The following is a 14,918-nucleotide window of genomic DNA, read 5'->3' as shown; positions in this document are numbered from 1 at the left end:
TAAATGTGCACTGCAACTGAGCTTCCACTTTTTCCCCTTAGGTGTTTTAGGGGAATATCTGCAGAAGAACCAAAGATTTTAATTAAAATTAAAAATGGAACAGGAGTACTTGTGGCACCTTAGAGACTAACAAATTTATTTGAGCATAAGCTTTCGTGGGCTACAGCTCACTTCATCGGATGCATACGAAAGCTTATGCTCAAATAAATTTGTTAGTCTCTAAGGTGCCACAAGTACTCCTGTTCTTTTTGCGGATACAGACTAACACGGCTGCTACTCTGAAACCTGTAATTAAAAATGGCATTCCTTAGCTTCTTTCTGAAGGCCATATTCTTACTGAAAAGTAATAATGAATCCAGTTCTTCCTTGACGAAATAAGATGCATTCCCCATTGAAGCCTATGAAAATAGTGTCTGGCTGCATCAGGTTGAATTTGGCCCATAATATGTAGCACCATTAGTTTGGGTCCTTGTGCCTGTGGCACACACAAGTATACAAGTTTGCATGCTGTTTATACACTGGTCTAACCAACTGTTCTGTCAGAATTTTGCTGTGTAATTTTGGAACATGATAGATAAATCCCAAACTGATATTAAGATTAATGCTATAAAGGTGTTGAATGTACTGTACAGCCAACAATACATTCCTTGGCATTTCATACAAGTCAATGCATTTTGTCAGTTTGCTGAGTCATGGACTACCCAGTGAAATCTTAAAGCAAAATGCCCTCTGCAGGTCAATGATATTTTCACTCAATAAACTTTGAAAGTGTTTGATTAATGAAAAAAAACCTCATGTTGCTTACCTGGATTTAAAGGCTCCCCAACCTGCAGGGAATGGAGAAAGCAACATTTTTGCCATCTGCAAAATTTTCTTTTCTGAGCATTCTAGAAACATGAAACCACATCTCTGCCATCCTCAAACAATCCAATGGGTCCCAATGCATTTCAGGATCTTACTGTAAATCCCCCCTCCTTTTTTAATTTAAATTTCAAATAACATTTTTGCTAATTTCAATAAAATCAATCTTTAAAAAGGAAAGAAAGAAAGAAAAGTTACAAATCAACCTTTCTGATTTTTAAAAAATTCCCTCGTGTCTCTTCTGAGCTAAGTTAAAATGTGGATTGGTTTGATTGGCAGTGGGAATAATAATCCAGGGGTTTAGTCTCATTTAATTCTACAAGAAAACAAACAGGTAAATCCAAGTGCATGAAGATGAGACTATGCTCTAATGAGTTCTGACATTTTGTGACACCGACTTGGTTGTGAAATTCACCAGCTCTACCTGGTAGCAGTCAGCTGATGAACAGAGTAGTTATTTACCAGTGGTTTATAAATATAGAGTTTGGGGCTCTGCTCAAAGGGTGGGAGTTTCAAAAGTGTTCAGCTTTGGCCTATCTTTGTTCCTACTGGCGTCAACTCACTTAAATAAGAGCGGAGGTAATTCAACAATGAAAATTTTATATGCAGTGCTCCCAGTGCTAGACAAATATAATAGCTGCACTTCGTAGATGTGAAACTAAGACAGAAAACATGCCATCTATAATTCCCCATGGGGACGTAATACCAGAGTGGTTATTAGCAGCTATTAATTACAGATTTCTATAAAAGAGATGATTAAATCATGTACCAGATTGAAGAGCCTTTATTAATGTAATGCATTTTGAGCAGATAAAAATATAGGTAGGTTTGCCAGAGTAATTCCCTCCCCCCCCCCAAAGAAACAATTGATTAAATATACATTTGCAATATGGAGATGGTCTTCTTCCCACAGGAAATGGACAGTCTGAATTCTGTCTGAAATACAGAAGTGCAGTGGAAGCTGATATGATCAGACTGAAGAGTATGCTATATCTAGCTAGGGCCCCAAAACTGCCTTAGCTATCCTGTTTTCTCTGGCATTATCTTCAATGCTGAAGTAAGTATACAACATACCAGTATGTCAAGAAAGAATGTTTTTGTCCAGACCTACTATATATTATTGGATAAAGAGACTAACTGTTGGATTTTTCTACCCAAGATTTCCAAAATGATCTTTGACAATTTATACCCTCAGCTAGATTATTTGTAAGGAACAGCAGCTAGCTAGATATGGCTTGGATATATTTGTGAAATTCTAAAAAGTTAAATATATAGAAAAGTTATGTGTGTTAACATTCAAAACCCCTCACTGTAGATCTACCTATTGTCGTGAGAGAAAAATTTGGCCTAATATATTGTCTTTCTTGAATCAAGCCCCCAGTTTATAAACTAAATTTATCTGGACTATTATTAAAAGAGGGAAGAGATGGGAGAATGGATAGCTCATGGAATTTAAAGATGTATAGCGCCTGTCAGGTCTGCGTAATAAATTAAATTCAAGTCCAATAATCATTAGTGGCAATGAATCATTGCTATAGTTATTTGAAAGCCTATGTGAAACAGTTGGGGGTGTCAGCCCAGTTCTTAGTCAAAAAAATTTCTGCATGACAAAATCAATCAGCATGATTAATTTGCATGCTGTTGGTAAACTCAGCATATGAGCCAAGGTCTGAAATATTCCACTACTATCCCATGGTGTCCGGAACTGAGGAAGCTGGGTGGGTTATAATGAGTCACCGTTTTTGAATCTAAGACACTAGAGAATGTTATTCCACTATGTAGGTGTGGAGAACAGAGAAAAAGATAGTATTCTACTCAGTCCCAAATCTACCCTCAATCCAAGAATAATGCTAAAACATTCTCAGTTTAATCATTATAAATGCTGACATTTAAATCTTCACCATCAGCCTTCATCTTAATGGGGATGAATGGGGAAGTTGATGCTTACAGATCTCTCGTTTTCAGTCTGTCTAACGTTGATCCCTTCAGCTCAAAGTTGAGGTACAGTGGTGGAATGAAGAAGCTTGCAGGGCCATTGCCTGCATTCTGTGGGTAAACAGAGGATTTCAGACTCCAAGGCTGTAAGATATACTAGAATCACAATGTGCACCAATGGAGAAAATAACTTTGGGAAATACATGAAACTTACCTTTTGGTTTAGGAATGTAAAATAAATCGTATAATACTTGCCAATGGGGGACATTTCCTCCCCATCCCCAGTACAACAAAGTGAATTGAAAGAAAATCTTGATGTTATTCAGTTATAAACACTAATCTTCACAAATTCACCATGGTTAAGGAAAGGAGACTATGATACTTCCTCTGTATGTGTACTCTCTCATGTGTACGTACATACACACACAAACAAACTAACTAATATGATCATGTTCATAATGATATATTGTGGTTTTTTTCAGTGCCTCTGCAATTGTCTGTATGGCTAATATGCCCACAACAGAATTTTGACATTTGTTGAAGATCTCCAGACCATGACCTCCCTAGTCAGCACTTCTCACCTCCAACTAGCTGCTTTTGCTTTTGGTACAACAGGCTGGATCTTATGCACTGTTTCAATGGGACTTGTGGAATGGAGAGTATGGCATGTGGACAACACCACCATCATCTCTTCTGGCATTGCATGGGTGGGAATATGGAAAGTTTGCTTCATTAGTTATCTCCACGTTTCCTCTGACCTTAAAGAACAGATCTGTCATAAAATGAATGACTATGAGACCTCCATCCCCAATGCAATTTTTGTTGCTCAGGGCCTCCTGCTGATTGCCATGGTCGTTGGTGCACTGGGAATGGCTTCCACTATATTTGCTCTGAGGAATATTTATATGGGAATACTTTACAAAACTCAGATCATCCGTTTTTTTCTAGTGGCTGGATTCTTGTACCTAGCTGCAGGTCTTTGTGTCTTAATTCCAGTGAGCTGGAATTTCTATTCTGTAGTGCACAACCAAACAATCTCCTTTCCCCCTTCTTTCTACATGCCCTCCAGCCCAGTGGCTCAGGAAGTTGGTGCTGCTATTCCTGTTGGGATCATATCTGCCATCCTGCTGCTGATGAGTGCGACTTTCTCTTTTTCTTACAGATTTCCTGTCACCCCAAATGCTGGGGTGTAATCCTGATAACAGAGACTTGAACTTTGTACCAGGCAGGTGGAGCATAGTTAAAATATAAATATAATGACCCAGGAACTGCATGTTAAGGCCTTATCTGGATCTTATTCTAACTTACAGTGGCATTAATATTTGGGTATTCAAACCAGATGAATACCAGTAAACGCCATGGTTAGTGGTTTGGACATAAAACAACTATCCTATTAATTGCCATACATTATCAAGGACTCACCGATGAGACGATTGGTTGATTCGTGCCACAGCTGCCGACTTCAAGCATTTGTTATCATCTGCATATATGGACTTTATTCATGTATTAAAGTTTAGAAGAACAAGCTGTTTAATATGTTCAAGGAATTGATGTTGCCCCACTGAATTAGGTCCTTCCAATATTATGCACCTTGTGCAACTATATTTTCTCAATGTGAACTTGTCTTTTTTTGCTCCCAAGATATTTTTGTCCTGCATAGAAGACTTTCAGTGACATATCAAGAATTCTAGTACGTACTGTAGTCAAACTCAACTTGAATATCATTACAATTGTAGTATATGAGTCTCCATGTATTGTACTAAAGATGTCTTACTAGTTTCTCTTCTATCTGTAGGGTGCCCTCTGAAGTTGATTGTATTTGACCCTATATTTATTTGTATATCCTTACTTTGCTTGCTGCAAGTCTTCACCTGGAGGTATGGTGTGTTATCAGTTCCTCATTTAAACAAAAGATCCAGAAAGTCTGCAAACATATGCTTCTTGATCAGAGACTGCACTAATTCAAAAAGGAATGTGAAAGAGGGAAACATCTTTGACCAGTGTCACTACTAGAATATTTCTTACGTTGAAATCTGTTCTTTCTATCATCAGAAATCCATGCATGAAACTTTTGGTTGCAGCAAATGTTTTATATGTTAATTGGATTTTTTTAAAATGTCCAAAGCACAGCAATAAACCAGAGAAGCCCACAAAAATCAGGATTTCAGGGGAACAATTGAGCAGTGGTAAGAGACCTTTTATTGAATAAAGTCCCATGAGGGGCCCTGAATTTTCAAATCTCTGTTACAAGAGTCCTAGGAATATAAATGAACATACATGAAGATTCATTGCTTTAATTACAATGTGTTTTCTAAAATACTCATGTAAACGTTAACTATACAAGATGTAGAATGCCAATAAACCAGTTCTGGCTGGCAGTTATTATTTTTGGTAATTAGTTCTGCTGTTGCTTTTCATTCCTAATTTCTGAGGTTAAAAAAAAATGAAAATTATGAAAGCAAAGCCAAATTCTTGCAATTCTTCCAATTTTCCACTTCTGGGGAGACATGCAACCATATCCATCTTCTCCCCCTGCCAATCAACTCTACTTCCTCCTCCATTCCTTTCAGGATCCTGTTCAAAACTGCCTGATTTGGCCAATTCTGCCTCAGTTTTACCCATGCAAACTCCATTGAAATCATTAGGTTTGCATGGGTATGTGACAAGGGAATTTGCTTCTTCATTGACACACTGTGACTTCCCCTGGTCTATCCCATGAACCTGGCCTCCCTCTCCTACCTCTCTGTTTCCTCTGCTGCTAGAACCAGCTTTCTCACTGGTTCTAATTTACGGTCTTGCCACTGTTGCTAGAGAGCCTTTTCCTCTGCAGTTTATACCACTTTCAGTAGAGTATCTCCAAAGCTCATCAACTTTCCCCCCTACTTTTTAAATCTTCTCTGAAATAGTAGCTTCTCTCTCTTGTGTCTAACTTGAAATTTCTTTCACCTTCTGTAATTATTTATTATTTAATACTATAACTGTTTGTAACTGTATACAACACTTTTGAATACTGTTTATGAAACCAAAAGAATTAGAGGTGGAACAGACCTATTAGCTAATTTATTCCAGCCTGCTGCTAGTGAAAGTTGGATCTTCATGATACATTTTGTAATGCTTTGTCAAGTATAGTTTTAAATGTTCCAGATAATCAAGATTCTATCAGTTCTCCCGATATATTATACATAATAAAGTTTCCATTTTACTTTCTTGTATTTGTAGCAGAACAAGGTAGGGGTGTGTGTGTATTTCACTAAAGTAATAAAATATGAACATTTTCTGGCAAAACATTTTTAAAGTTTTAAATTTAATAAAAAGAAGCAGCAGCACAGATGTTGATGAGTTTATTTGGAGATAAAATGGGTGTAATTCCAACTGTTTTCCTCGACCACATTCACTGAACCATTGGGTTGGGTTTTTATTCATTCTTCTTAGCTAAAACAAAAACATGTAGAAATTTGGGTATATGTTGGTACTGTTCCATTCAGTGCTGATGTCTGTTTGTTCACTGTGTCCTGAGGTGTGACTTTGAAGCACTGTTTGTATGGAACTTCTGAGCTCTACAAGGTCTGAATTGTAAAGTAACCAGGACTGTGATAAGGTGAGAGAGACAGCCAACCTAACAGAAATCTGTGTTAGGGGTTAGAGCACAGATTTCAAAGACCGTTGCACTAGCTCCTTTGATTATCTGAAAGCTTTGGGTGGCTCCCATTATCTTTGGATAATTGGGGTTGTACTGTGTGCCTGTGTATATTCCTGAAACAGTATTTATTTCTTTATAAATTTCTACAGCATATAAATGCATATATTGTTATTTATTAACCTCTGTCCCTCTATGCAGTTCAAACTTAATATCCAACACCAATAGCAAGACTATCAATGTGTATTTATGTACATCAAAACATAGGTCTGTAGTCAAATACCATAGAGTTTTAACACCCTGGATGTCTCCCAAAACAGAAATGAAATTCTGGCCTCATTGATATCAATGGCAAAACTCCCATTAACTTCAGTGGGACCAGGATTTCAACCTAAATTTTATTGAATGTTTTGCTTATGAAGGTTAAGATTCTGGCATCCGGGAAAATTGAAGCTCCTGGTTTTTTTTTTATCCACAAATGTGGTACAGTCCATCAGCTTTAGTGCAGACTTCTCCATGCTACCTTACTAGTGACCTTGAAACTGACCTGTGGGTTCCACCCTGTCTGGGAATGCCTCTATACTAGCTCCGTCTACAAACACACCCAGACCTGTTTTATTTTTCTGATCATGGTTTGGTGTTTTGGATTATCTGTTTGAAGCTTTCACTGGTGTAACAAATGTCTGTTTAGGGGAAGAAGAATTAGGGCTTTTCTTTTAATTGACTAATGAATTACATCAGTCAATCCATATGCATTAAGAAGGAGACTATACCTCTTTGCATTTTAGGATACTGATTTGTTTGTAACATCTGCCTCACTTGTCTATTTGTTGCTCTGATATCAATTGATAAAGCAATTGACTTCATTAGGAATAGGATTGTGCCCTAGCAGACTGTAATATACTGGAAGTGTTTCTGTGAAAATTGTTTGGATCACACAAAAAATATTTTTTCAAGAAAAGTAGATGCAGTTTGCGGATGTAAAATTAAAAAGAATTTAACATGCCACTTTTTGTACTCCATTGGTTATTGATAGATGTTTATTACTGAATTCCCAGCAGTGGTTATTTAAATAATGGACCACATTAAAAAGAACTCATTAATAATCCAATATATTGTGAAAGCATACAAAGTGAATATCTGACTGACTGAATATATCTTTGTGCGAATGAAGATTATCTTCTTCCCAGAAAAAATGAGGATCATTCCCAGTTACAGCTGAAACAAAGGAGAACAGGAGAGGTTATATTGCAAAACATGCTGTTTCTGACAGGAAAGCAATACGCATTTTTGATCCAACAATTTTTCACAAGGGCTATCTTCACTGCTGATTTTGAGTACTTCTATTTCTTAAGCACATACCAATGTGAGGAAGAAATGTCTTTGTTCTTATATATGTTATGGGATGCTACTGTGAAGAGAGATCAGAAAATGACCGGTGGATTTCCTTCCTAACATTCCAAAATCATTTTCCAGCTACTTACACACAGATTCATCTTCAGACAGAATACAACATAATTGTGTATTGTGTCTTACTTTAAAACTGCATAAAACACTTTGCAGAATTAAATTACAGTGGCAAAGTTAATAAGGAAAAAAAGCAGAGGGAATAAAAAGATGTAGGAAAGGGAAAAAAGATGGCTTTGGTGAGATTTGAAAAGACGTGGAGCATAGCTGTGATTTAGAGACACAAGATGGCTGTTTCAGATGGCAGGGGTTTCATAGCAGAAGGCTCTCACATCAGATTGTATGAAAGGACCAGAGAAAAATCAGAGATGCAAGTTCAGAAATACAGGCCTGGAGCAAATCATGGGAAGTTTGTAAAAAGAGGACAACTTAAACTGAATCCTGAAATAAACAGTGGAGTTATTAAAGAACACATTGCTTTAGGAATATGAAATAAGGAATATGATTTTAGAAATTAAGGACTTAATTCTGCAACTGTATTGAGCAGTAAGTGTTGCCAAACCTTGCCCCAAAAGCCTATAATAATTATCCCAGGGCCTTCTCTCTCTCAACGAGGAAAAATAGTGCCTTGATCCTCCATTCTTCACCTTCCCTTCCTGCTCTTTGATGGCTTAAACTCCTTAAAAAGCAGTCCTTTGATGAATTTTTTTAAAGTTAAAAGGCTATTTTAGTGCTTAACCCACTCTGGTTTTACCTGGAAAAATTTGAAATGCCACATGCAATTTCCTGAACTTTAGGAGATTAAAATACTTCAAAACAAAGATTTTTTTGCTAAAATTAAATGTTCAAATTTACCTCGTACAGAATTTATCTGGAATTCTGTACTAGAATAATGAAGGCACTTGTGGCAAATTGTTCTCTTAAAATAACACACTAATGGACATGAAAATTATAGGCTCCAAGTACATTCAGATATCCACTAAGGAAAACTAATCTGGGATTCCTTTTATGAATGTCACCATCAACATTGCCAGACACAGCATCAGTTCATAAAGCCATCTTTCTCTAAACCAAAAATATTCCCATTCCCCGACTGAATCAGTGTAGTCCCATCTCCTTACTGGAGAGAGGAAGGATGGGCTGGTAGATAGAGTGCTAGTTGGGTAGAGCTGGGTTCAGTTCCCTGCTCCTCCACAAACTTCCTGAGTGATGTTAGACAAGTCACTTATGGCTATAGTTTTAATGTATTTAGATGCCTAAACATGCAAATAGGTTCCTAGTTGTATTTGAATGGGAGTTATGCATCTAGAAGCTTTTGTAACTATGACTAGGCTACTAGTGCATCGTTAGGTGCCTAAACACCTTTAAAAATCCGTGTCTCAGCTCCACATCTGTAAAATGGGGTAATAGCACTTCTCTACCTCAGGGAGGTGTGGTGAGGATAAACACAGCAAAGACTGTGTGGTGCACTGATACTATAGTAATGAAGGCCAACTATGTTCTTAAGATAGATCCATAGATGCTGGAACTAGCGGAGTAGGGGGTGCTACCACACCCACTGGCTTGAAGTGGTTTCCATTATATACAGGGTTTACGGTTTGGTTCAATAGCTCTCAGCACCTCCACTATACAAATTGTTCCAGTGCCCTTGGATAAATCTATAGGAACATTGTTCCTACCTAAAAAGCTATCCTCAGTGATGAAGAATTAATTCATGCATATACAGAATTATGTGGTGCTAAATATTAGTAATGAGCAGGGATCCTAGTTTTCTGTGATAAAAAACCTGCAAAATTCTCTGATAAAACCCCCCTAAAAATCTGCCTTTTTCCGCAATTAAAATGAAACGCTGAAGTTTAGTTTCCCTGGCCGCAATATATATTAGGGATCAGATGAACACAATGTTTTACTGATATACAGTAGAACCCCATTTATCCGAGCTTCCATTATCTGGCTCTCTGTATTAACTGAACCACCAGACACCCAGGGCTCTCAATCCCAGGTGGTTGGTGGTTCTAGACGACTAATGGAAGCTCAGATAAACAGGATTCTACATATGTTTTTATTTTTTTCACACGGACAGAAAATGGAATATTAGAGGAAGCAAGGGGACACAGAGAAGAGAAGAAGGGGAGCGAAGAGGCATGGGCTCCTGGACACTATGGTAATACATATAATCAATAAAAACAACATGGCAGTAGGATGGACGATAATGGCTGGGGCGAATATGAAAGAGCAAAAAAATGAGAGAGGCTTTTCAAAGATGGCAGAAAATATTCTGAAGAAAGAGCAGAGGGAAATAAGAGAAAACATTATGGAGAGACCTGAAAAGAAAAATACAAGGGCTGATCCGGTTCTTCTGGTAACATTCCCACTGATTTCAATGGGAGCAGGAGCAGGCCTGTGGAGTACCTGGTTATATAGGTGTTGACTCCGTGGGTGCGCCGGAGCTGGAGCACCCACGGGGAAAAAATAGTGGGTGCTCTGCACCCACTGGCAGCCAAGCTCCTCTCTCCCCCCGCCCCATCTCCTTCCCCTCCCCTGAGCGCACCGTGTCCCCGCTCCTCCACCTACCTCCCAGCGCTTCCCCCCGGCCACCACCAAACAGCTGTTTGGCAGCGTTAGCACGCTCTGGGAGGCGGGAGAGGAATGGGAACGTGGCACGCTCAGGAGAGGAGGCAGAGGCGGGGCCGGGGTGGGGATCTGGGGAACGAGAGAGAATATTGGCAGGAAGGGGGCAGAGTTAGGGCTGGGACTCTGGGGAAGGGGTTGGAATGGGAGCAGGGAAGGGGCGGGGCCTCATGGAAGGGGTGGAGTAGGGGCGGGGGCAGAGGCAGAGGGGAGGGTTAAGCACCCAGGAGAAAGAGGGGAAGTCAGCGCCTATGCCTGGTTACTTGCTTTCCAGTGTCCAGGGAGGAAGCCCGTCCTCCTAAAGCCAAAAGGCTCTGATGTGGGTGGAGCTGAAGCAGAACCAGGCTTCTGCACTTGGGTCTTGTCTGCTTCCCAGCTGGCTCAGAACCCTGCCCACTAGTTGCCATGGCACCCAGTGCAGAGGCAGCAGGAGTTCCCTCCAAAAGGCCTGTAGCTCTGCCGAGTACTGGGGCGTTGCATGAACGTATGTGCACAAGGCTGGATTAACTCATCGTCTGGCCCGAGGCAAACAAACTTCTGGGCCCCTCTCCTGGCCAGCTAAATTAGATGCTCTGGTGATGTGGATGCTTTCATATTAACCCTGTCCAGGCCAGTGCAGCTGCACTTGTGAGCTATTAAGCACCTTCAGCTCCTGCTACACAGGTGTAGCTAAGTGAATTCTCTCCTGTCCGGAGGAGGGGGAGCCTTGGTGCAGGAGCTGGCTCCACAGCAGCAGCAAGGGGGCACAGTGCTGGCCACTCCATTGCCCACTCAGGTTTGGCCCAGCTGTCCTTTTGTCATGACAGAGGAGCGGTCAGGCCAAATTTGAGTGAGTGGCATTGTGACCTAACACATGGGCCTCTCCATGAATTTGGGCCTTAGGCACGTGCCTGGCTTTGTCTATGCGTTAATCTGGCCCCATATGTGTTAATGTGTGTGTGTATAAAGAAACAATATATTATTTTATTTATATTCCACTTCATTTCAGTGGACCTGCACTTGTCTGCATTTGCCCATGACAGGATCCGGGCACTCTTTGAAGATCTCCAGACCATGACCTCCCTGGCCACTAGTATTCACCTCCAGATAATTGGCCTTGCTTTAGGTACGTTAGGCTGGATCCTGTGCATCATCTCAATGGGACAAGTGCATTGGAGAATGTGGCATACAAGTAACGCCACCATCATCTCCTCTGGCATTGTTTGGGTAGGAATCTGGAAAGTTTGTTTTAACAGTCACGGCAAAGTCTCCAGAGACCTTCGGATAATGTTCTGTCACAGATTCCGTTTCAATGATGCCTTCATTCCCCAGGAAATTTCTGTTGCCCAGGTTCTTGTATTGGCTGCTATAGTCCTGAGGGCACTAGGAAAAGCTTTCACTGTCTTTGCTCTGAGGAATATTTATATGGAAATTCTTCCCAAAACTCAGACTATCAGCTTTTTCCTATCTTGAAAATATTTGCTGGTGTCTGTGTCTTAGTTCCAGTGACCTGGAATTGCTATTCTGTAGCATACAATTGTGCTATCCCATTTCCTCCTTCTTTCTACATGCCCTCCAGCTTAGAAGCACAGGAAGTTGGTGCTGCTATTCCTGTCGGGATCGTGTCTGTCATCTTGCTGTTGATGAGTGGGACCTTTTCCCTTTCTTACAAACATCCTGTGATGCCGGATGTTACGGTGCTGTCTGATAACAGACTTGAGCTGCATGAGAGAAAGCTGGAGCATAGCTACAAGATAAACATAGTAGCCCAGTGACTTTGTGTGTTCAAGGAGCTCTCTGGATTTGCAGTGACATCAATATGTTAGTATTGGAACATAGGGGCACACCAACAAAGTATATAATTAGTGATTTTCACATAAACAGCTATTTCTAATAATTACGAGACATTGCTACAGACTCAACATTGAAGTGAACTGTTGATTCACTCTACAGTTGCTGACTGCTATCATTTGTCTTCTATATACGTGAACTTTATAAGTTTTTATTTTCTTTCAAAATAGGTATTTAACTTTTCACTGTTGACCTGTTCATTTAATTGAGTTTTTCCTACTGTAATCAACACCTGACACTAAAGTCTTTAAATCAAGATTGGCTGTCTTTCTAAATGATATGTATGCAGCTAGTTTAACCAGAAGTTATGGTCTCTGTTATGCAGATGGTCAGACTAGATGATCATAATGGTCCCTTATGGCCTCAAATCTATGAATGCCCTACTTTTCCATCCACCTTGCAGCCTGACACACATTTTTTGAGTGCAATGAGATGATTAACAAGCTTAATCAGTTGTTAATGCAGTATCTATCACATTTTGTGCTCTTCTACTTAAGAGCCAGCAGAGGGAGCATGAGTTAACAAATCCTGTTCCTTGAGAGAGAGATTAATTGCTGACTTCAGTGATGATGATGATGATGTTGAACAAAAAAGAGAGCCACAAATTCCAGGGGGAAAAAACCCCACATTCATTACAGTGTTGTTAAAACCAGCAACAAACCAAACCACTGTGGCCAAATGAAAAAGGACAACGTTGACAGAGAAAACATGTTTCTTTCATGCTTTTAAAAAGAGTTTACAAACAATGAGGATTTTAGGTCAGCCCGGTCTGGCAGATTGATTTAAGTGACTGAACTCAGGCTTAGGAACAACTCTGCTCTTATGCCAGCTCTGACACTAGTCTTCTGTGTGCCCTAGGGAGAGTCACCTAACCTGTCTCTGCCTCTCTTTTCCCATCTCTAAAATGGTAATAACACTTATCTAAGTGCAGGTCTACATTACCGCTTAAGTCAATCTAACTTACATTGCTCAGGGGTATGAAAAAGCCGCCCCACAAGTGATGCAAGTTTTGCACTGTCCACACCCGCACTGTGTCCACTCTCTCCTGCCAACATAGCTTCCGCTTCCCACCATGGTGGAGCAATTATGCCGACGGGCTCTCCTGTTGACATAGCGTGTCTTCATCAGACGCGCTACAGTGGTGCAGCTGCATTGGTGCAGCTGTGCTGATGTAGTGCTGTAGTGTAGACTTGCTCTAGGTCACAGGAATGGTGTGAGGGTTCGTTAATGTTTGTAAAGTGCTTGTAAAATGGAAAGTGCTGTATGTATGTATTCTAAGTAGTATTTTAAAACCTGTAATCTTTTAAAAAAAAAGTTGGTGCCACTGGCCTGGTGTGACAAGGGTGAAGGTGCACACTACAAAGTGATTCAGCATTCCTGAGAGGATGTGGCAACCACAAGGTTCTAATGGTATCACTGTTAGTTATCGGGGTTGATTAAGGCAGACACTGCTCATTTAACTGGCTGCAGTTATTAAAACAGAAGTTGGAAAGGGTGTGTGCAGCAGAGCTGTAGTGCTGCCTTTTATCTTAAGAGCACACATCACATTATGTTTTTCCATATTCAAAGAGCATCCATTTAGTTTAAAATGAACTTATTTTTTATTAAAGAAAACAACAAAAAGAAATAACAAAACATAGGGCTAGATTTACAAAGGGACTCGGTCACTGCAGTGCTGAGTGTTGCAGCACCTGACTTTTAGGCACCCTGCAGCTTAGTGGAATTCACAGCCGTGAGGTAGGTACCCAGACTCCCTGTGCAATGCATAAGGAGAGTTAGGTGCTTAAGAATGGGAATCACAGCAGCCAGTATACTGAGTGGAGAGCTGCCTAACCTAGCCAGTAGGAAATGCTGAGGACAGGAGTGGGGCCCTCAAAGGGAGTTAAGTGCCTAACGCTGGATCAGAGAGAGTCACCTATCTCCAGTTGGAGTTCACAGCCATCAACTCTCCCCTGAAGTTAGGTGTTGAGCCATTTTTTTGCAAGAAATGCTGAAGGAACAGGTGGTGGTGTCCCACTTATATCCTTTAGCCCAGTGGTTGGCTTCTGTCCCAAGAGGAGGTAGACCCAATTCAGATCCCTTTTCCACATCAGATAGAGGAGGGAATTGAACTGAGGTCTCCTACAGCCTACTCCCTTCGCAGGCCATTTTGTAGGGGTGTATGCATGCTCATAGCATTCCTACTGAGTTACGCCCCAAAGGAAAGATAAGTAGGGGAATGCCCATTTTGTGAATCCTGCTGGGACTTAGAGATGAATTAGATACCCAGCTGCTGAGTGGTGTCCCAACTTAGCTGTGCACCTACTCACCTGCTGAAATTTAGGTGCTGTGGAGACTTAGGCACCTCTAGGGTAAAGTGGCAGCTGAGCATGGGGTTGTGAATGCTGGTGGCACCTAAATATTGTTGTTAGGTGCCTAAAGTGGCAGTTAGGTTTATAAGTCCCTTTGTGAATCCAGCCCAGAATGTCTCCATGAGGGTCTGCACTGGGTAACAGGTTGCAGCCACTCTGAGTGCAGAATGAATGCAGTCTCTACACAGGCAGAGATCTTAGAAATTCAAAAATGCTGTACACAGAAAACAAAGACATCACAGTTTCAGAGCTACAGTTTGCTTCTA

At 40.5% G+C, this 14,918-nt stretch overlaps 1 protein-coding gene and 1 pseudogene across 1 annotated transcript; both read left to right on the top strand.

The window, feature by feature from the left end:
- Positions 1 to 3,350: 3,350 nt before the first annotated feature.
- Positions 3,351 to 3,989, top strand: LOC135874545 (claudin-34-like). The gene has a single exon (XM_065399420.1). It carries the CDS (start codon positions 3,351 to 3,353, stop codon positions 3,987 to 3,989), a length of 639 nt encoding a protein of 212 aa, XP_065255492.1.
- Positions 3,990 to 11,524: 7,535 nt separating this feature from the next.
- LOC135895300 (claudin-34-like) lies at positions 11,525 to 12,225 on the top strand (annotated as a pseudogene).
- The last annotated feature ends 2,693 nt before the right edge of the window (positions 12,226 to 14,918 follow it).

Source organism: Emys orbicularis, chromosome 1, assembly GCF_028017835.1.
Source record: "Emys orbicularis isolate rEmyOrb1 chromosome 1, rEmyOrb1.hap1, whole genome shotgun sequence".
NCBI lineage: Eukaryota > Metazoa > Chordata > Testudines > Emydidae > Emys > Emys orbicularis.
Note: the sequence above shows the minus strand (reverse complement) of the source record. Positions and strands in the feature narration are given on the sequence as shown.